General features: G+C 47.4%; 1 protein-coding gene across 6 annotated transcripts in view; it reads right to left on the reverse strand.

Moving 5' to 3' along the window:
• Positions 1-1,114, reverse strand: part of LOC143767404 (oocyte zinc finger protein XlCOF8.4-like) — a 53,241-nt gene extending 52,127 nt beyond the window's left edge. For 2 of the 6 annotated variants that reach the window (XM_077255733.1, XM_077255734.1), the window contains exon 1: positions 883-950. Coding sequence is in view for 4 of the 6 variants with exons in the window: in XM_077255727.1 (XP_077111842.1) it covers positions 948-974 (27 nt within the window). In the remaining 2 variants the exon portion in view is untranslated. Of the gene's footprint in view, positions 1-882 lie in introns of all 6 variants that reach the window. The other 4 variants (XM_077255729.1, XM_077255730.1, XM_077255727.1 and 1 more) reach the window with 3 other exon arrangements.
• Between the last annotated feature and the right edge of the window lie 22,522 nt (positions 1,115-23,636).

Raw genomic sequence — 23,636 nt, forward strand, 5'->3', positions numbered from 1 at the left:
CCGCGTGTGTACGAGGTGTACGGAGCGGAGCCGTGTGTGTACGAGGTGTACGGAGCGGAGCCGTGTGTGTACAAGGTGTACGGAGCGGAGCCACGGGTGTGCGAGGTGTACGGAGCGGAGCCGTGTGTGTACGAGGTGTACGGAGCGGAGCCGTGTGTGTACAAGGTGTACGGAGCAGAGCCGTGTGTGTACGAGGTGTACGGAGAGGAGCCGCGTGTGTACGAGGTGTACGGAGCGGAGCCGCGTGTGTACAAGGTGTACGGAGCGGAGCCGTGTGTGTACAAGGTGTATGGAGCGGAGCCGTGTGTGTACGAGGTGTACGGAGCGGAGCCGGGTGTGTACAAGGTGTGCGGAGCGGAGCCGGGTGTGTACAAGGTGTGCGGAGCGGAGCTGCGGGTGTACGAGGTGTACGGAGCAGAGCCGCGTGTATAAGGTGTACGGAGCGGAGCCGTGTGTGTACGAGGTGTACGGAGCGGAGCCGTGTGTGTACGAGGTGTACGGAGCGGAGCCGTGTGTGTACAAAGTGTACGGAGCGGAGCCGCGGGTGTGCGAGGTGTACGGAGCATAGCCGCATGTGTACAGAGCGGAGCCGTGTGTGTACAAGGTGTACGGAGCGGAGCCGTGTGTGTACGAGGTGTACAGAGCGGAGCCGTGTGTGTACAAAGTGTACGGAGCGGAGCCGCGGGTGTGCGAGGTGTACGGAGCAGAGCCGCATGTGTACAGAGAGGAGCCGTGTGTGTACGGAGAAGAGCTGAGTATGCGTGGTGTATGTACGGCGTGTGTACAGAGAGCTGTGCATGTATGAAGAATAGCTGCGCATGCACAGTGTGAGTACAGAGCAGAGCTGCACATGTACAAATGGAGCAACACAGATGCACCTACTTTATGTCAGCACTGAGGGGGTTAATGTCCCCTGCGCCCAGTAATGGGGAATCTCCAGCACCTACCTCCACCTGCAGAGCCGCACACCACATATATGGCTGTTCTGTGTGCACAGGACCTGGGATGAGGTCACAGGAGGGGAGGAGCCAGGTGTCACATGATCAGGGGCCTCAGTGTATGGAGCGGAGTCGCGCATGTACAATGTGTGTTTGGCATGGAGCTATGTGAGCGTGGAGAGGAGTGTGCACAGCGCCTATATGGAGAGGGGCCGCATATGCCTCACCCATTTACTATTGCATTTTCTCGTAGACACGTCTATGTGCTCTGTATGTATATACAGGTGTTTCTCACTAAATTAGAATATCATCAAAAGTTAATTTATTTCAGTTCTTCAATACAAAAATTGAAACTCATATAGAGTCATTACAAACACAGTGATCTATTTCAAGTTTTTATTTCTGTTAATGTTGATGATTATGGCTTACAGCCAATGAAAACCCAAAAGTCATTATCGCAGTAAATTAGAATACTTTATAACACCAGCTTGAAAAATGATTTTAAAATCTAAAATGTTGGCCTACTGCTGCCGGCATCAGCATCAGTGACGTCAGTGCAGCCTTCCAGCCTGACCTGAGGTGAACTCTTGAGCGTGGGAAAGCGACAGTTCATTTTCCCACGCTGCCGAGTTCATTGCCGGTCAGGCTGAGAGGCTGCACTGACGTCACTGATGCTGGCGCCGGCAGCTTCTCATTCATTTCCCAGTAGTTTACAGCTGGGCTGGTCGCATTAGCACCGCTCCCGGCTGTAAACTATATATCCCCCAGATATAGATTACGCCGTGGGATTGACTACGCCAAACAGGTATGGGTATATTGTTGGTTTGCTATTTTATCATTTATTACAGGAGATCGAGGGCATCGTTTGAATTAGCAGAAGAATAAAGATGGCAAAACTGTGTGTTCTTTCATTTCATTAAAATACTTTATTCTGCATGTGTGTGTGTTTATTTAACCCTTTACAAACTTTAGGATTAGTAATGGACAGGTGTGTTATTGACAGCTCTCCACTACTAAGCCAGGCTTAATGTCACCTTACAATACAAAGGTGACATTAACCCCTTATTACCCCATATGCCACCGCTACAGGGCAGTGGGAAGAGAGTGGCTAAGTGCCAGAATTGGCGCATCTTACAGATGCGCCTTTTCTGGGGTGGCTGGGGGCAGATGTTTTTAGCCGGGGGGGGGGGGGGGGGCAATAACCATGGTCCCTTTCTAGGCTGTTAATATCTGCCCTCACTCACTGGCTTTCCCTCTCTGGTGCAGAAAATTACAATCTGCAATGATTTTACAGAAGCCGACAGATGAATTACCAGCTATTCTGCTATCTATCTCTCTATGAAATATAAAGATATACTGTATATATGTGTGTCTCTGATAACTATCTATCTATCTATCTATCTATCTATCTATCTATCTATCTATCTATCTATCTATCTATCTATCTATTCTATGTGTATATATCTACAGGTCCTTCTCAAAAAATTAGCATATAGTGTTAAATTTCATTATTTACCATAATGTAATGATTACAATTAAACTTTCATATACTATAGATTCATTATCCACCAACTGAAATTTGTCAGGTCTTTTATTGTTTTAATACTGATGATTTTGGCCTACAACTCCTGATAACCCAAAAAACCTGTCTCAATAAATTAGCATATTTCACCCGACCAATCAAATAAAAGTGTTTTTTAATACCAAACAAAAAAAACATCAAATAATAATGTTCAGTTATGCACTCAATACTTGGTCGGGAATCCTTTGGCAGAAATGACTGCTTCAATGCGGCGTGGCATGGAGGCAATCAGCCTGTGACACTGCTGAGATGTTATGGAGGCCCAGGATGCTTCAATAGCGGCCTTAAGCTCATCCAGAGTGTTGGGTCTTGCGTCTCTCAACTTTCTCTTCACAATATCCCACAGATTCTCTATGGGGTTCAGGTCAGGAGAGTTGGCAGGCCAATTGAGCACAGTAATACCATGGTCAGTAAACCATTTACCAGTGGTTTTGGCACTGTGAGCAGGTGCCAGGTCGTGCTGAAAAATGAAATCTTCATCTCCATAAAGCATTTCAGCCGATGGAAGCATGAAGTGCTCCAAAATCTCCTGATAGCTAGCTGCATTGACCCTGCCCTTGATGAAACACAGTGGACCAACACCAGCAGCTGACATGGCACCCCACACCATCACTGACTGTGGGTACTTGACACTGGACTTCAGGCATTTTGGCATTTCCTTCTCCCCAGTCTTCCTCCAGACTCTGGCACCTTGATTTCCGAATGACATGCAAAATTTGCTTTCATCAGAAAAAAGTACTTGGGACCACTTAGCAACAGTCCAGTGCTGCTTCTCTGTAGCCCAGGTCAGGCGCTTCTGCCGCTGTTTATGGTTCAAAAGTGGCTTTACCTGGGGAATGCGGCACTTGTAGCCCATTTCCTGCACACGCCTGTGCACGGTGGCTCTGGATGTTTCCACACCAGACTCAGTCCACTGCTTCCTCAGGTTCCGGTCACCTCTTCTCGCTGTACAGCGTTTTCTGCCACATTGTTTCCTTCCAACAGACTTACCATTGAGGTGCCTTGATACAGCACTCTGGGAACAGCCTATTTGTTGAGAAATTTCTTTCTGGGTCTTACCCTCTTGCTTGAGGGTGTCAATGATGGCCTTCTGGTTTTGAGTAATGAACCAGGCAGGGAGTTTTTAAAAGCCTCAGGTATCTTTTGCATGTGTTTAGAGTTAATTAGTTGATTCAGAAGATTAGGGTAATAGGTCAATTAGAGAACCTTTTCTTGATATGCTAATTTATTGAGACAGTTTTTTTGGGTTATCAGGAGTTGTATGCCAAAATCATCAGTATTAAAACAATAAAAGACCTGACAAATTTCAGTTGGTGGATAATGAATCTATAGTATATGAAAGTTTAATTGTAATCATTACATTATGGTAAATAATGAAATTTAACACTATATGCTAATTTTTTGAGAAGGACCTGTATTCTAGATTTTCTTTTCTTAACATATCAGTGTGATTTTACCGTACGCCGGGCATGAATTGCCGGCTTTTCAAAGGACACCGGTGCGTAAAAATCAGACAGCACTTGCATGGTGTGAATGCTGTGGGATTTTGTTTTATTTTTTCTCGCACTCATTGACTTACATTGGCGAGTCTCATCCGAGATACGCAGCAATACGCAGCATGCTGAGATTTTTTTTCTCAGTCTGAGAAAAAAATTGCTAATGAAATGTCACCCATTGAATGACATTGGTCTGCGTGCAATCCGATTTTTTATCGGATTGCAGTCGTAAGTTTTTCTCACAAGTATGAGCCCTAAGCCTGTAACTTCCCCATCATGTGATTGATCACATGATCATGACCTCATGCAGGTCCTGGCTGGTCTGCCAGGGGAGATAAAGTGGACCTTCTCCCACTCGCTCTATGAAGGTCCACATAAAACCAGCCCTTTTTATGCAACTTAAAGGGAAGTTACCGCGTTTGTAGATCATTAATAAATCAATGTAATGTAGCTTAACATGCTGTTATAACCAAGTTTTGAATGCGTTTGAAATATATTTTGTGTGTTATATGAGTTTAAAGAAGGCACTGGGGCTGACATCTTGTTTTCACAGTAGCAGCACGACACTATCAGTGTAATAATATGGCACCCCATGGTCATATGAGATAACAGATGGATGCCGACCCTATCTATTACAATAGAATGGTCACTGCTGTGAACTGGATAGGCCTCTGAGGGCTGCACAATTCACAGTAGTGGGAGTGTTCTGCTGCCTTATTCATGGAGCCCTCGGATCTGTTCATTCTGCCCCAGGGATACTAGAACACCCAAAAGGGGAGGGAAATGGTGATGTCAGCGGTTACTGCCCCAATTTTCCAGCTAACAGTTAAGCTGGTAAGTCTTACTATAGTTGCTTGAGGTCTAAAACAGAAAATACTCCCCCTAGTGGTAAATATATATATGTAAGAAAATATATAATATATTTCATATAGAAATGTTTGCAAACAGTGCAAACATTTCATTAATACATTTTAATTACTATGTTAAGCTTAATTTCACAAAAAAACAAACTACAAGAAAACTGGTGGCACCTTCCCTTTAACCATCACAACACGTAGTGTGCTGGAGAAAAAATGCTCTGGTTTCACATCACTAACGCTGTTAAGCGCAGTGACACATATCTCGCCTCTATCACCTTACCAGTGACTCTGTCACATATTCCCCCATCTGCCCAAAGCCTCGGGTTTTGGCACCTTCACTCACTAAGCCGGGGAGTCTGGACAAGGCATCTGCATTCCCATGTAATTTTCCTGGCCTATGTTCTACGTGAAAAGCGAACTCTTGGAGGCCCAAGAACCAATCCGTCACCCAAGCATTCCTACTTGTGATGAGCGAATATACTCGTTACTCGAGATTTCTCGAGCACGCTCAGGGGTCCTCTGAGTATTTTTTAGTGCTCGGAGATTTAGTTTTTATTGCCGCAGCTGAATGATTTACATCTGTTAGCCAGCATAAGTTAATGCTTAACTATTCATGTTGCCAGTACTGCTGTGATTATACAGGCTTTACAGATTATCTGATACCTGCATCATGAGTGTCTGCTTTTTAGCATATGTTACATATATTGTTTAAACCGTTGCCATCATTTGCATACAGAGTACACACTCTTTTTGTATACATTATTTATATCATCATTCCCATATGGGTCTTATGTATAACCTTTGAATTATTCTTGTGTTGTCACTCTGAGCATGTCTTTGTTGTTTAAATTGCTCACCCTTTCTCCATCACATGGCCCTTATATACTGAATATATTGGATTACAAGTAGTAGCCTACAGCATATAATCTTGGTGCAAATACGATCTTCAGCCGGGAACTTCATATATATGTATATCAGTTTTGAATACTATATCCTCACATATTGGATCTAACATGTATGTTCCAGTGTGGAACAATTTTTAGATGTTTTTAAATCATGTATAGTGTCTTTTTGGTGTGAAAAATAAACTTTTTGTAATTGAGCCCATACTTGTGTGGCGATCCTACGTTTATTTGCATGTACTTTCTCTTTCTATATTTCCGTTATGGTATGTTTTTACATGCATGGTAGTGATCCCAGCAGACCACTTTAGTATTGTATGATGGTGCCCACTTAAAAAGTATATATCACCAGATGACCTGGCCTCCGCAGTCACCAGACCTGAACCCAATCGAGATGGTTTGGGGTGAGCTGGTGTAGGAGGGTGGTGCTGTTATGGACAGTAAGGAACACGCTGTTACTTTAAGAGACTGTGCCCCCTTGTCTGGCAGGATGGAATGTTCTTCTTCACCTCTGCAATAGACTGTGTGAATGAACTGGACTGTGCAGATGGCAGGGGTGGAGCCTGAACAGCGTGTGTGAGCTGAGGCTGTGTAATAATTATACAGGATAACTCAGGAGACTCTTTGCGTGGAACAAGACAACTACAGGACACAGTTTTATAAGTGGTAAAGTCTATATTATCACACGGTGATTCAAACAGGTGCAGAGAGAAACTCAAGTCCACAACACTTGGTGCAAATATCAAATGCAGCTCAGCAGTCTATAGGAAACTTCAGAGGAAAATGCAATCATGCAGAAAGTCTATGAAGCACAATTATTCTTGAGGATACTTGACACAAATAAGTCCTTGCTTAGTCCAAAACACAGATAGATATGCTTATAAGGCAGTTCAAATAATATCTTAGCTCAACCAGGGAGGTCTGGGTAATAGTCTCAGGTTCTTGCAGAGCAGAAACAGCTTACATGTCCAGCAAATGCAGATGGAAGCAAACACGAGCAGCAGATGAAGGAGGATTACTGGAACTGGTGTATGCAGCAGGAACTCAGAGCAGAGTAGCAGGATAACCCCACAGGTTCACAGGAGCAGGTATATAGCCAGGGAGTCACCAGAGGTCAGGAGCTGGATGCAAGGCAGAATACTCTAGCACAGACGGAAGGCTGGGGTGGAGTTTTATAGCAGGAAGACACAGTGCACATGAGACCAAAGACGCCATCTTGGAAAAGGGCAGTAATGCACAAAAAGGTAATAAAAAATGTTCAGAGTCCTGACAGGCTGCTGCAGAGAGAACTTTGTGCTGATAGCTGCAAGAGAGGAGAACTGTGTCCTGATATAGCTGCAAGAGAGGACCCCCAGCCTGTAACGGAGTGGACTTGTGAGATTTGACAGACTTTTCCAGGTGCAGCGAGGGTGGCTGTCCTGTGTTAGTTAGAGGAGCCACGAAGATACGGAGAAAGGGATTTACAGTTTCCAGGAGCACCTCCAGGACCCAGAAGCAAGGAGAAGACCACGTTTCACGGAGCTGACAGAAAGCCGTGCGCACCACCGTACTAGACTTTTGGGGCCCCCCTGGACTGGATCTGAGTCCCCAACATCACCATGTATGTTGGGGACTCATATATACCACACTGAATTACCGGCCTTTCTATAGAACACCGGAGGGTATTTCTCGCAAGTCAGGCTGCCGTCACACTAGCAGTATTTGGTCAGTATTTTACATCAGTATTTGTAAGCCAAAACCAGGAGTGGATGATAAATGCAGAAGTGGTGCATATGTTTCTATTATACTTTTCCTCCATTTGTTCCACTCCTGGTTTTGGCTAACAAATACTCATGTCAAATACTGACCAAATACTGCTAGTGTGATGGCAGCCTCATACGCATGGTCCGTGTGTAATCCTTATTTTTCTCACCCCCATAGACTTTCATTGGCGGATTTTTGGTGCAAAACGCTGACAATCGCAGCATGCTGCGATTTTCTCAGCCCGTAAAATACGGCTGAGAAATATACGGCTGATGGAAGCTGCCCCATAGAGAAACATCGGTCCGTGTGCAATACGTTGTTTTTGCGCCTCTCCCTCGTCTGTATTTCTCTCTAATGTGATCCCGGCCTGACAGTGACATTGAGAAGACCGCACAGGGAGTGGGCTCCCTGCATGCTTCCATCAGGACAATGTGATGCGATCCCGTTGTCCTGATGGTCTTCAGGTGCTGACATGCCTCCTTCCCTGTGCAGCGCCCCAGAGTCCTGGTCATTGCAGTACTGTGGCTCCGCCACTAAGGGGAGCCATGGTGCGTTCGATGGCACTGAAGGAGTTCCTCCAATCAGGTATCACAGACACCAATATGTTTCACAGCTGGGCCTCCGGGGGGAGCTAAGGGTGCTATTCATTAGGCCACTCCCCACCATAGTGGGTAAACTGGGGGTCAGGCAGGAAGTTAGTAGAGAAAGCTGACTGGATCGAACGAAGCAACACCTAGTGAGAGAGGGTGTTGTGGAGGAAGAGACAGTAGGGTCTCTGCCAGGGGTGGGATCCTGGCAGAGGCTTGGCATTGAAAGAACGTAACGGGACCGTGCCTGCTCAGAATAGCGGCGGTGCCCTAAGAAAGGATTAGAAGCGAGATAGATTGTGCTGAGTGAGAAACGAAATCAAGCAGAAGGAGAATACCAGCAGGGGTTTTGTTGAAAGAGGCAGCACCTTGCTGAGGCACATTACCGGTGGCCGGAACGCCGAGGGAGTGGAATAATATACAGCTTTAAGCCATACTCCAAACAGCGGCAGGACAGTCAGTCTCAGGCGGGCTGTCTACCACATATCACCTATGAAGTCTTGGGGGGCAATTGCGGGAGAGGGGCGTCTCTAGGGTCCCGGAAGAACTCCAGGCCTACCTGACAAACGGGTGCCGTTCTGACTGTAACATCAGGAAGGGACGGAAGATTAGCAGAAGATCAGTTAATCGAGTTGTGAGGGAACTTAAGAAACAGACACAACAGTTGTGGGGTACTTTCCGTAAGCACAGCAGGGAAGGACTACAACACAAAGCGCTAAGAAGGAAGGCACTGATTTCCACCTGTGAGGAGAACTCTGGAGGTGCCATTGGACCGGCCGGACTTGCGCAGCCTGGTGGACCGGATTCCGGACTGAGGACCGAGAGATCTCCAGTAAAGAGGTAAAGAGACTGCAACCTGGTGTCCTCGTTATTTACCGCGACCTGCACCCCACAACTGCACCGCTACACCACCGTTAACAACACCTATAAGCAACGGACGTCCCCCACTGACAGACAGGGCCACGGACCGGGTCTAGCCACCGTGACAACCCCAGGACTGAGATCCCAGAGGCCCGGCTCCGGGTACCCCTCGGCCCTGCGGCGGTGTGGGGGCGCTCCGCAACTTGGCGTCACGAACAGGATCTACTTAAGCCTGAAGAATCAGGTCATGTGTGCCTAGAGACTGTGATTTACTGTACTTGAACCGTACTTTATTGAGAGACTGTGTGCTACCACTGACCAATAGAAGTTCCCGCCAAAAGCCGCCGCCATTGCTACTTTGGAGAAGAAGGAGGGCGTGCTATGGGAGGAGACTACCAGAATGGCGCGAGAAATGGATACCGCCCTCTGCGCTTCGGGCTGCAAGGAGATGACCTGCCCCAAAGCAGAAGACAACCTCCTGATTTGCAACGGCGGGAAGCAGGAGATGGAGAAGCCCGACCTCGGAGAAATGGCGGAGTCAGGTGCATGCACTGCCACCGACTATCAGGCAGCGATGATGAACAGCAAGTGCCTGAGCGAGGAAGATGCGACTCCGGCTTGCCCCTCTTCACCGGAGACGGACTTATGTCCCCTGCAGCCGGAGGACCTGAAACTCCTGGAACAGATAGCAGAGCTGAGTCCACCAACCCTGACCTTGGAGTCAGCGGAGGAGGAACCACAGCGAGCGGAACAGCGTTCGAGGACCGCATCGGAGGAGCTGCGGTCCGGGCTGCGGCCGACTCCAGCGTTCTCGTCAATGGATCAGATCGACATCGGTGGAACCACATCAGGTGTAGGTACGGAAGATACCCCTGCCTCCCCGCTCGATCTCGCTCCCGCGACCGACCCCCTTCACAACAGTAGCTGCCTCTTGATGGCGGGAATGGTGGCATCATCCCTCGAAGTAATGAAGGGTCTGGTATCCCCGCCACCGACCGCAATGGGAGAGTTCCTAGATGTGAGCTCGGAGGGAGTGATTCTCCGGTGGGAGGCCCCCCGGATTGAGCCGAATGGGGTTTGGAGAAGAGGTCACGCCATTGCCGTGCTCACTTGGGAGCAATATAAGCAGTGCCTGATTTCCCAATGGAAAGACTGGAAAGAGATGGGACAAACCCCCGCCGCATCAGCCGTGAACCAGGGTCTGAAGCCTGTACGGTCAGGAGATACCCGCCATCGGAGTGCCCAGGAAGGGTGTGCCCGTAACGTTCGCCGACGTGGACCTGAGAGAGTGTCATCTACTACTTCAGCTGTGATTGAACCAAATGTAGCAGAGCTTACCAACATTGCCACTGCACATGTCATTGCAGCAACTGAGCTGGCAGCTAGGATCCGTCTTCAGGTTCAGGCATCAAGCGGTCTGACTGCACCGGGAAGACCCACCAGTGACACTGGCGCGACATTAGCCGGGAGCCAGGGGCCAAGGCCACCTGAGCAAGAGTAAACCTCGGAAACCTGAAAATGTAAATAGTTACTGTTTGTTCTTTAAGTTGCTGCTAAACCCGTCCAGGGTAAACTTTAAAAAGGTGACCCCTTTGTTGACCCGGGGTCACTATTGTTGTTTTCTTGAAGTTTTGCACAAAGTTACACAAACTGCGAAATCATGGACTGTGCATGATTTGAACTTTCTTGTAAATAGTTTGCACCTTCTTAAAGGTGCTTCCTACTGGTTTTGTTTAAAGACATTTTGCGAAGATACCATTCCGGAGCCTTTGCATGGACTGGTAGGCTGAGAAGAAGAGCTACCTCAGAAAGACTTGATCTCCTCTTAAAGGGGAGGTTAGAATTGAACTTGAAAGTGATACTGTTTTAGAACAGTAATGTCGAGATAATGCTTTGAAGAAAATGTAACTGTTTTTCATGGAAAAGTTATGTGTGTTTAATTTGTTTAAAATGTGAAACCTAGATAATGTTCTTTGAAGAGAAAGATGCAGAAAGCCCGTAGGGGTAGATGTAGAGTTCCGTTTAACTGAAAGTAAAGAAGTAATAACGAAGGTGAGGATAGAAGGTAAACCCTGCGTCCCCATAGAAAGTTAGTTCGTTACTAAGGACAGAAAGTAGACCCTTAGGGGTTAGTGAGTGAGTCCTTATAGGAGCCAAGCAGAGTGTGTTCCATGCTCTCAAATTGAAAGGAATGTTATGTCTATACTATGTATAGTAGAGAAAGGCAGTAGGCCCTGGCTGAACGGGGCGGTCCTGTAAAAGAAAGGAGAGGCAGTAGGTCTGGTGCCATAGGGACAGGCGGTCCTGCAGGTTCAAAGTAGGAGAATGTGAAGTTACCTTGCCCTGTAATGTGATTATAGGAAGGCCTTTGATAAACTAAGAGTGTATGTTTCTTAAAGGCAATGTTAATTTATTGTTCCAGCATTTGCACTTAGTAGAATACCCGGTCGGGTAATGAGAGTTAATTGTAGCCTGTTGCTATGATATTTGATTATGTTTTGTATCGTTAAAGTGTCCTCACCTCCCATAAAGGGAAGCCTGTTCAAGTATGCTTATTGTTTTGCACTCAACAAATTTGTATGTCTTTTTGCTAACCTGTATTGTTGTTTTCTTCCCAGTCCCGGAGTACTGTGTTTAACCAGGGGGGAGTGCAGCGCCCCAGAGTCCTGGTCGTTGCAGTACTGTGGCTCCGCCACTAAGGGGAGCCATGGTGCGTTCGATGGCACTGAAGGAGTTCCTCCAATCAGGTATCACAGACACCAATATGTTTCACAGCTGGGCCTCCGGGGGGAGCTAAGGGTGCTATTCATTAGGCCACTCCCCACCATAGTGGGTAAACTGGGGGTCAGGCAGGAAGTTAGTAGAGAAAGCTGACTGGATCGAACGAAGCAACACCTAGTGAGAGAGGGTGTTGTGGAGGAAGAGACAGTAGGGTCTCTGCCAGGGGTGGGATCCTGGCAGAGGCTTGGCATTGAAAGAACGTAACGGGACCGTGCCTGCTCAGAATAGCGGCGGTGCCCTAAGAAAGGATTAGAAGCGAGATAGATTGTGCTGAGTGAGAAACGAAATCAAGCAGAAGGAGAATACCAGCAGGGGTTTTGTTGAAAGAGGCAGCACCTTGCTGAGGCGCATTACCGGTGGCCGGAACGCCGAGGGAGTGGAATAATATACAGCTTTAAGCCATACTCCAAACAGCGGCAGGACAGTCAGTCTCAGGCGGGCTGTCTACCACATATCACCTATGAAGTCTTGGGGGGCAATTGCGGGAGAGGGGCGTCTCTAGGGTCCCGGAAGAACTCCAGGCCTACCTGACAAACGGGTGCCGTTCTGACTGTAACATCAGGAAGGGACGGAAGATTAGCAGAAGATCAGTTAATCGAGTTGTGAGGGAACTTAAGAAACAGACACAACAGTTGTGGGGTACTTTCCGTAAGCACAGCAGGGAAGGACTACAACACAAAGCGCTAAGAAGGAAGGCACTGATTTCCACCTGTGAGGAGAACTCTGGAGGTGCCATTGGACCGGCCGGACTTGCGCAGCCTGGTGGACCGGATTCCGGACTGAGGACCGAGAGATCTCCAGTAAAGAGGTAAAGAGACTGCAACCTGGTGTCCTCGTTATTTACCGCGACCTGCACCCCACAACTGCACCGCTACACCACCGTTAACAACACCTATAAGCAACGGACGTCCCCCACTGACAGACAGGGCCACGGACCGGGTCTAGCCACCGTGACAACCCCAGGACTGAGATCCCAGAGGCCTGGCTCCGGGTACCCCTCGGCCCTGCGGCGGTGTGGGGGCGCTCCGCACCTGCCTGTCAGATGCTGAACTGATGTTCTGCAGTGTAAAAGCATTGCAGAGTATGAGATCGCGATCTGATAGTGTACAGTGATGTCCCATCCTGGGCATCCTGGGACAAGGTAAAAAAGTAAAAAAAAAAAAAAGGTCTAAAAATATATTTTAAAATATCCCCAAATGAAGAACAAAAAAGGAAAGAAAACATATTATTCCAATAAATACATTTATTTATTAAAAAAAAATAAACAAAAACGTATGTGGAGCGCCCCTGTGGGCAGTGGGGTACTCGGTACCGGGTCCTTCAGTTCTCGGGGGGATGTCACGGTGGCTTACCCGGTCCGTGGCCCTGGGGCGTCCGTATTAAAGGGAAAGGTCTTTAAAGGGGAAATGTTTGTGTTCGTGGCGCCACCTGTGGTATTCGGTCAGGGTGACCGACGCTGCTTTAAGGTGTCCGCTGGGGTGATGTTATGGCAGCTAGATGGTATACCTTCCCACAGGTGAAGTGTGTCCCCAGGGCTTCTCAGTGTATAGATGGTGGATGGTGTGAGGCGCAGTGAAGAACAAGGACACAAGGTTGCAGTCTCTTTACCTTTTACTGAAGGCTTCAGCATCCACAGTCCAGAGCACCAGATCACAGGGCAGGCAGAGTCAGGCCTTTTTGGAGGCAAATCCAGAGTCCCCTTATCTATGTGGAAATCAGTAGCCTTCCTCTAGCGCCTGGGTGTTGTAGTACCTTACTGCTAAGCCTCTCATAAGGTCCTCACAGATGTTGTAGATATTATCGATGTTATCTCTCTCTCTGTCCCCCAGATGGATAGGACAAACCCGTATGACCGGTGGTTTGAGGCTTTTTACAGGGACTCTATCATGCCCCGGCCTCTCGTGGGTGCCTCCTTGCCTCCTGGGTATGGGGCGGATCAGTATCTTGCAATTAGCTGTCCTGCCGGTCTCTGGAGCAAGGCATAAAGGACTGTTGCTCCCTCAGTGTTCCGGCTACCGGGATCCTGCGCCTCAGAAGGAGGCAGCCTGTGCAGGGCAGAACTCCTTCTGGTATCCACTCCTTTGCTATGACTTCTTTCTCACCCTCTACAATACAGTTCTCTTTTCGTGTCCTTTCTTAGGAGGCTGCTGCACTCAGGGCAGGCGCAGCTCCGTGTCCCTCTGTCTGGGCCTCTGACAGGCTCCCACCCAGTGGCGTAGGAAGGGGGGTGCGGGGGGGGCGGGCCGCCCCGGGCGCACAATGCCGGGGGCGGCTCCGACCCAGGGAGGAGGTGGAAGAAAGAAAAAAAATTGAGACGCGGGCCATTTAAATCTTCGGGCGGCGCCGACGCCACCGCCACAACCAGGGCCGCCATACCAGCTGGCATTGGGCCCCCCGTTCTAATACTCACCTCTCCTGGTTCCTGCGGCAGCTGCAGCTTCTTCACCGCTCTCTGACTCTGCGACGTCTCAGGGCAGAGGGTGCGATGACGTCATCACTGCGCGCTCAGCCTCTCTGTCCTGAGCGTTGCAGAGCCGGAGAGACGCTGAGTGCACGGGACCTGCGCTGGGAACGGGAGAGGTGAGGATTTTACTTTTTTTTTTTTTCTTTATGTCTGACTCAGACAGACAGATTGCTGGAGACAGACTGGGGGCAGATTGCTGGAGACACACTGGGGGCAGATTGCTTGAGACACACTGGGGGCAGATTGCTGGAGACACACTGGGGGCAGATTGCTGGAGACACACTGGGGGCAGATTGCTGGAGACACACTGGGGGCAGATTGCTGGGCACACTGGGGCAGATTGCTGGACACACTGGGGGCAATGCTGGACACACTGGGGGCAATGCTGGACACTGGGGCAGATTGCTGGACACACTGGGGGCAATGCTGGACACTGGGGCAGATTGCTGGACACACTGGGGGCAATGCTGGACACTGGGGCAGATTGCTGGACACACTGGGGGCAATGCTGGACACTGGGGCAGATTGCTGGACACACTGGGGGCAATGCTGGACACTGGGGCAGATTGCTGGACACACTGGGGGCAATGCTGGACACTGGGGCAGATTGCTGGACACACTGGGGGCAATGCTGGACACTGGGGCAGATTGCTGGACACACTGGGGGCAATGCTGGACACTGGGGGAGATTGCTGGACACACTGGGGGCAATGCTGGACACTGGGGGAGATTGGTGGACACACTGGGGGCAATGCTGGACACTGGGGCAGATTGCTGGACACACTGGGGGCAATGCTGGACACTGGGGCAGATTGCTGGACACACTGGGGGCAATGCTGGACACTGGGGCAGATTGCTGGACACACTGGGGGCAATGCTGGACACTGGGGCAGATTGCTGGACACTGGGGGCAATGCTGGACACACTGGGGCAATGCTGGACACTGCGCCTGTGCGGCCGCCCTGCTTGTGAATCCCAGCCCCGAACTCTGCATAATGCATAACACACTGCAGGGCTGGGATTACCAAGGTGGGTGGCCGCACAGGCGCAGTCTGCAAGCCTGGCTGTGACGTCAGACGGCCAGAGCTCTCTGCGCCTGCACCAAACAGAGATACACAGCGCAGGCACCGGATTTCATGGGTAAACAGTGCTGAGGGGACGGTGCCCGGCGTTGAGTGACGGCAATGGGGGGGGGCGCCAAACTCGGAAACAGCCCCGGGCGGCAAAAGCTCTAGCTACGCCAGTGCTCCCACCCCTGTCAGGGACCAACTGCCTGAGCGGAGCTCAGACAGCAACTGCCTAACTTCCTCTCCAGGCCACCAGTTTTACCTAAGTGTGAAGAGTGCCCTAATAAATAGGAGCATAGCTCCCCCTGGTGGACTGGAGTATGAAATGTGTTGTATGTTTGTGGTACCTGGTAAAGAGATCTCCTTTATTGCCTCCAAACGTGACATCACTCCCCCCTAGAGGAAAATGACATTACTGCAATGACCAGGACCCTGCGGCGCTGCATATGATCTATAAAACTGCCCCACTAGTTAACCACTTCAGTTAACACTGTAAAAAATTAAATAAAAAACTAGGCAAAAAACAATGCTTTATCATCATATTGCCGAACAAAAAGTGGAATAAAACACCATCAAAAAGACAAAAACAAATAAAAATGGTACTGCTGAAAACACAATCATGTCCCGCAAAAAAGAAGCCATAACACAGCTATATCAGCAGAAAAATAAAAAAGTTATAGCTCTCAGAGTAAAGTGATGCAAAAATAAACATTTTTTCTATAAAATAATTTTTTTATTCTGTAAAAGCGACAAAACATGAAAAATCAATATAAATGAGGTATCGCTGTAATTGTATTGACTCGAAAAATAAAGCTGCCTTATCAATTTTACCACACACTGAACGGCATAAAAAAACACAAAAAACAAAAAGCAATTCCTGAATTGCTGTTTTTTGTTCATTCTATCTCCCAAAAATCAGAATAGAAAGCTATCAAAAAATGTCAGTTGCCTGAAAATGGTACCATTAAAAACATCAGCTCGTCCCGTAAAAAACAAGCCCTCACAGGACTCTGTCGGCAGAAGTATGAACAAATTATAGCTGTCTAAATATAGTGATGCAAAAAAGAGTTTTTGCAATAAAAAGCGTCTTTTAGTGTGTGACAGCAGCCAAACCTAAAAACTTGCTATAAATCTGGTATCACTGTAATCACACCGGCCTGAAAAATAAAGTCGTCTAATCACTTACGCATGAGGAACTTCATAAAAAATAAATTAAATCAATTCTTCACCTGCTGTAGATTTTTTCATTCTGACTCCCAAAGATCGCAGTAAGACAATTATCCTGTACTCTACACTGAGCGCTTACGTTGGGGTTTCCATGTAAATTTCGGAAATATGTGATTCAGACAGAACCCAGGAGGAAGATTCCCTATAAAGAGGCAGATGGAGGAACTATGGACACCATAGGACCTGTGATCCGGTGGTGTCCGTCTTTTTAGGATTTCATAAAAGTCTCATCGGCCACAGTTTTGTGCACATCTGAAAAGGACAAAGCTGAACAGATGCTAGACGGTGTCCACAGTAACTCTGCTGCCTCATTGTCTTGCAATGATCCATTGGGGGTTTCATCTGTCATGTCACTCAGAGATTTAGATGGAAATCCAAAAGGAAATGCTCAGCGTAGAGTGCCGGATAAATGTGATCATAAATGTTATGTAAAATACTCCAAATAAAATCTTCAACTCAATCCACATAAAAAGCAAGTCCCCACTCAGGCCCGTCTCTGTTAACGGAAATATAGTGAGCTTCCACATCACATTACTGGTAGTACAAAGGCTCTGTAAAAGTGAAATGGCTCCTTGCCCCTCATAAGAAATTCAGCAAATTCTGTGCTTCCAAATCCAAATGCTTCCCTTTTGGTCCCTGTGTGCCTAAACCACATTTAGCGCCCATGTTTGACATTTCTGTAGTGATGAGAGCCTGCCTAATTTACAGGTGCGTGTGTCACACTGCTGCTATGCAGGTAGATGCAACTCCACTAGTTGGCAATAAAGTGGAGAGAGGACTGCACATAGCCGTGGCAGACCTGCAGTGCAGCAGCGAGACTACCACTACCTGCCAGCAGAATAGTAAACAAACCGGGTCATTATTAGTCTGTAGCGCAGTACCAAAGGAATAATCAAGTATAGAGTCAGAAACAAGCCAAATGGGTCAATACCGGTCAGAAGCAGATATGCCAAAGATAAGAAACACCGCCGTCACCGCTGTGCTCTGCTTTTACGGCCGGCCGGCGCTGACACATTCAGTGCAGGGAAGCCGCCGGCGGGGGACGTGACAGACATCAGGAGGTGAGTATGTAGTGTTTTTTTTTTACTTTTACAATGGTAACCAGGGTAAATATCGGGTTACTAAGCGCGGCCCTGCGCTTAGTAACCCGATGTTTACCCTGGTTACCCGGGTGCTGCAGGGGGACTTCGGCATCGTTGAAGACAGTTTCAACGATGCCAAAGTCGTTCCCCTGATCGTTGGTCGCTGGCGAGAGCTGTCTGTGTGACAGCTCCCCAGCGACCACACAATGACTTACCAACGATCGCATCGCTGGTCGTGATCGTTGGTAAGTCGTTTAGTGTAACGTTACCTTAAAGCAGCAGAGATAATAGGCTTTAAAAACAGGCTGGTACATAGATATGGGAACAGTAAGGCGCTTGGTGCATAGATATGGGAGCAGAACCAAGCTTACTCCAGAAATATGGGAGCAGAATCAAGCTTACTCCAGAGATATGGGAGCAGAATCAAACTTACTCCAGAGATATGGGAGCAGAACCGAGCTTACTCCAGAGATATGGTAGCAGAACCGAGCTTACTCCAGAGATATTGGAGCAGAACCGATCTTACTACAGAGATATGGGAACAGAACCGAGCTTACTACCGAGAAAATGGAGCAGGACTGAGCTTACTACAGAGATAATGGAGCAGAACTGAGCTTACATCAGAAATATGAAAGCAGAACAGAGCTTACTACAGAGATATGGGAGCAGAATTGAGCTTACATCAGAAACATGGGAGCAGAGCAGAGCTTACCACAGAGATATGGCCCCAGCTGGCCATATATATAGCATGATGGTCCCAGTTCTCCCCAGATATCTATTATGATGGCCCATTTCTACCCCTCATATCTAGTATGATGGCCCCAGTTCCCCCTCTCTCTCTCTCTCTCTCTCTCTCTCTCTCTCTCTCTCTATATATATATGTATATATATATATGTATATATATATATATATATATATATATATATATATATATATGCAGCGCCCTAGAGTCCTGGTCGTTGCAGTACTGTCGCTCTGCCGCTAAGGGGAGTGATGGTATGTCTGATGGCACTAAAGGAGTTCACCTGACCAGATATCACAGACACACATTACACTTCACACTCCGGCCACCAGGGGGAGTGGTTCTATCTAGTAGGCCACTCCTCACACTTTGGTAAAACTGGGGGTTGGACAGGAAGTTAGGAAGTAAGGAGCTGGGAAGAGCTCGAGAGAGGACCTGTCAGAGGTGGGATCCTGGCAGAGCCCTAGTGAACAGGAACGAACGTTACGGAGCCGTGCCTGTGCTTACAGCGGCAGTCTCCTAGGAAAGGACAAGAAGCGAGGGGTATTGTGAAGGAGTGAGAAACGGGAATACAGCGCAGAGGTGATAGGACCAGAAGCAGTCGTGCTGTAAGATCGAGGCAACATCCTTCTGAGGCGCAAAGTCGGTGGCCGGAACGCCGAGAAAGTAAGAGACTCTAAGCATTACTTCAAACCAAGGCAGGACAGCCAATTATAGGTTGGCTGTCTCACTTAAACACCTAAGCAGACAACGGAGGCAGCTGTGGGAGAGGGGCGACTCTAGGGTCCCGGAAGAACTCCAGGCCTACCCCGTCATACGGGTGCGTCCTAACCATATCATCTGGGGGATGGAGAGAACGAACATCAGAGACAGACACAACAGTTGTGAGGACTATCCCGGGGTGCTCAGCAGGGAAGGACTACAACACATAGGCGCTAGAAGGTAGACACTGATTCCCACCTGCTAAGGGAACTCCGGATGTGCCTTTGGACCGGCCGGTCTCAGACAGCCCTGTTAACTGTACTCTGGACTGAGGATCCTGAAGCCTTCAGTAAAGAGGTAAAGAGACTGCAACCCTGTGTCCTCGTTATTCATCGCACCCTGCAACACACATCATCACTCTCAACTTTTACTGGACGCCCCTTAGCAGGGTCACGGACCGGGTCTAGCCACCGTGACAATCCCAGAACTGAGATAGAGAGGCCCGGTACCGGGTACCTCTTGGCCCTGCGACAGTGGGGGCACTCCATATATATAGTATGACGGCCCCAGTTGTCCCCATATATATATTATAATAGCCCTAGTTCTCCCATATATATACACTATAGTAGGATGGCCCCAGTTCTCCATATTAAAAATAATGAAGTTTATACTCACCTCATCCTGATTCCCTACACTGCAGCCTCCATTTTTTCTTCCGGTTCTTCCAGAGCAGCATGAGACAATAATGTCATCATGCCACCTGCGTGAGCATACTGAAGTCTCAGGAAGCTGCGGTCTGCAGCTTATGAGACAGACCAGGGTTTCCACTAGGAATTTCAAGGCCCCATACTGGCAAAATTTTCAGGTTCCCTTGAGACTCCACCCAGGTTCCACACCAGCTCCTCCTCCACCGTCCTACCACCCACTCTTGGAAAAATTGAACTTCACCACAACATCCTCACCGATCAGATATTAACAGTTCCCATCAAACACCAGATCACATTCATAACCAGCAGCTTTTGTTCTGGCCAAAATAAAGTTTAAGCTGACAACACAACACGGTAGACTTTTTTAGCCGGGCCCTACTCTTCTCTAAACTATTAAAAATAAATATATATTTATGTATTTTTCTTTAAGGGAATGAGTCACATACATTGACATTTTTTTAAACAACCATTAATACCACATACAAGGGACAAATATAATCACACCATGACCAGACCACATATTACCACCACATAGTGACCAAATAATACCACATACAAGGAACAAATACCGCCACACCTTGGCCAGACCACATATTACCACCACATAGTGACCGAATAATACCACATACAAGGAACAAATACTGCCGCACTATGGCCAGACCACATATTACCACCACATAGTGAATGAATAATACCACATACAAGGAACAAATAGAGCCACACAATGTCCAAACAACATATTACACCACATAGTGATTGAATACTACAATACTGATCATTAATTTAAAAAAACAAAACACAATACTAAGTGCCATTGTGTACAGGAACTTTGTATTTACTGTCAGTGTACAGGTAATACAGCGATCACTGGTGACATTACACACAGGATCTCTGTATATAGTGTCAGTGTACAGGTAATACAGGGATCACCAGTGACATTATACACAGGAGCTATGTTTATAGTGTCAGTGTACAGGTAATACAGTGATCACTGGTGATATTATTCACAGAAGCTCTGTATATAGTGTCAGTTTTCAGGTAATACAGTGATCACCACTGTCAGTGACATTATACTCAGGACAGCTGTATATAATATACAGTGTATAGTGTCAGTGTACAGGTAATACAGTGATCACCAGTGACATTATACACAGAAGCTCTGTGTAAAGTGTCAGAGTACAGGTAATACAGTGAACACCGGTGACATTATACACAGGAGCTCTGTATAGAGTGTCAGTGTACAGATAATACAGTGAACACCGGTGACATTATACACAGGAGCTTTGTATAAAGTGTCAGTGTACAGGTAATACAGTGATCACCGATGATAATGTACACATGAGCTTTGTGTATAGTGTCAGTGTACAGGTAATACAGTGATCACCACTGCCAGTGACATTATACACAGGAGCTCTGTATACAGTGTATAGTGTCAGTGTTCAGGTATCACACTGACTGTCAGGACTCTGAACATTTTTTATTACCTTTTTGTGCATTACTGCCCTTTTCCAAGATGGCGTCTTTGGTCTCATGTGCACTGTGTCTTCCTGCTATAAAACTCCACCCCAGCCTTCAGTCTGTGCTAGAGTATTCTGCCTTGCATCCAGCTCCTGACCTCTGGTGACTCCCTGGCTATATACCTGCTCCTGTGAACCTGTGGGGTTTGCTGCATATAACCGTATTTCTAACTTTTCCCTTCCTTCCAAAGAGCCTGCAGGTAAAACATCTCGGGAGGTGGAGGAGGTGCCCATGCAAATTGATTCCGTTCAGAGGCGCGAGATCAATGAGCGCCAGGAGCATCGCCTTCGTGAAAGTCTATGTTTCTACTGCGGCCAGTCTGACCACTTCTTGATCAATTGTCCTAAGTGTCCTAGACGGCCTAACAAGGTGCTAGCAGCAGTAGGGGAGTATGACAACTGTGATGATGAATCTGACATCTCTGAATGTAGCCTGCCTTTAAAGGCTATATTCCATTCACTTTCTATGACTTCTCCCCCCAAGGAGCTGAAGGAGAAGAACTCTCACTGTTCTCTCCCTATTAAGATCCTGTGTTCAGGACAGTGGATTTCCAGGGCAGCTATGATTGACTCTGGTGCAGGTAGCAATTTCATGGATATCGCATTTGCCAAGGAACATGGTATTGAAATTCAGCAAAAAACCTCTCCAATTAGCATGGAAACAGTGGATGGGTCACCTTTAATCTCTGGGCCTGTGGATCAGGAGACCGTACCCCTTGAAATTTTGTTGGAGCCTAATCATCAGGAGCAACTTTCTTTCTTGCTAATTTCTTCTCCTCATTTTCCTGTGATTTTATGCATTCCTTGGTTGCGTTCTCAGAACCCAATTATCAACTGGGAGACCAAGGAGATTATCTTTCCAACAAGGAGCAACTCAGCGTTAACAGAAGCTGTCCCTAATTAGTCCACGGCTACGGAACCACATGTACAGGTATTTTCTTTACCTCCAGCATATAAAGAGTTCACTGACATCATTGACAAGAAGAATGCAGATCAGCTTCTTCCACACAGGCATTATGACTGTCCCATTGAGTTGCTTCCTGGGGAAGCTATTACTTTTGGTAACGTATACCCTTTGGCGGCACCTGAGCTTCAAGCCTTAAAGGAGTATATTGATGAAAATCTGGCCAAAGGCTTCATACGTCCTTCTTCCTCACCAGCAGGGGCACCTATCTTTTTTGTAAAGAAGAAGGATGGGATCCTGAGACCCTGTGTTGACTATCGGGAACTCAATAAGGTAACCGTACGAAACCATTACCCTTTGCCTCTGATTTCCGAATTACTGGAAAGAGTCCGCCATGCTAAGGTGTTCTCTAAACTGGATCTTGGTGGGGCTTATAATTTGGTGCGTATTCGTCCAGGGGATGAGTGGAAGACAGCATTCAGATGCCGGTTTGGACTCTTTGAATCTCTTGTGATGCCCTTCGGGCTTTGTAACACCCCTGCAACATTTCAACACCTTGCTAATTACATTTTCAGAGATTTGTTGGACCAGTTTGTAGTGATCTATTCGGACGATATACTAATCTTTTCTGACACTCTACAGGAACATGAAGAACATGTCAAGACTGTTTTAAGACGTCTGGAAGAGAACCATCTGTATATTAAGCACGGGAAATGCGAGTTCCATCACTCTGAGATACAGTTCTTAGGTTATATCATCTCTCCCCAGGGGCTGAACATAAAATCTGGTAAGATTCAGGCTATGCTTGACTGGCCGGTACCCAAGAACGTTAAGGAGGTCCAACGTTTTATTGCTTTTGCAAATTTCTACAGACGCTTCATTCGAAATTTTTCTGATATTGTCCGTCCCATTAATTCCTTGACAAAGAAGGAAAAGCCCTTTAAGTGGTCATCACAGGCTCAAGAAGTTTTTGATCGGCTTAAGATCTGTTTCACATCAGCACCGCTGTTGATACACCCAGATCCAAAACTTTCTTTCATTGTGGAGGTGGACGCGTCTGAAAATGCTTTGGGGGCTATTCTCTCCCAAAAAAACTGGAGAGAAGGGTCTGCTACATCCTTGTGCTTTCTTTTCCCATAGACTAACCTCAGCAGAGAAGAATTACAACGTGGGAGACAAGGAATTGCTGGCTATTATTGCGGCTTTCAAAGAATGGAGGCATCATCTGCAAGGAGCGGCACAACAGATCATAGTGCTAACTGACCATCGCAATTTACAGTTCCTTATGTCCGCTAGATGTCTTTCTCCTCGTCAGGCTCGTTGGAACTTATTTTTAAATCAATTTAACTATGTTATCTCGTACCGTCCAGGTTCTCGTAATGGGAAGGCTGATGCTTTATCCCGAATCCATGCGAGACCATTCTATCTGATGCCAATTTCATTGGAGTTATCCACGATCAGGACTTGTGGTAG

Source organism: Ranitomeya variabilis, chromosome 4, assembly GCF_051348905.1.
Source record: "Ranitomeya variabilis isolate aRanVar5 chromosome 4, aRanVar5.hap1, whole genome shotgun sequence".
NCBI lineage: Eukaryota > Metazoa > Chordata > Amphibia > Anura > Dendrobatidae > Ranitomeya > Ranitomeya variabilis.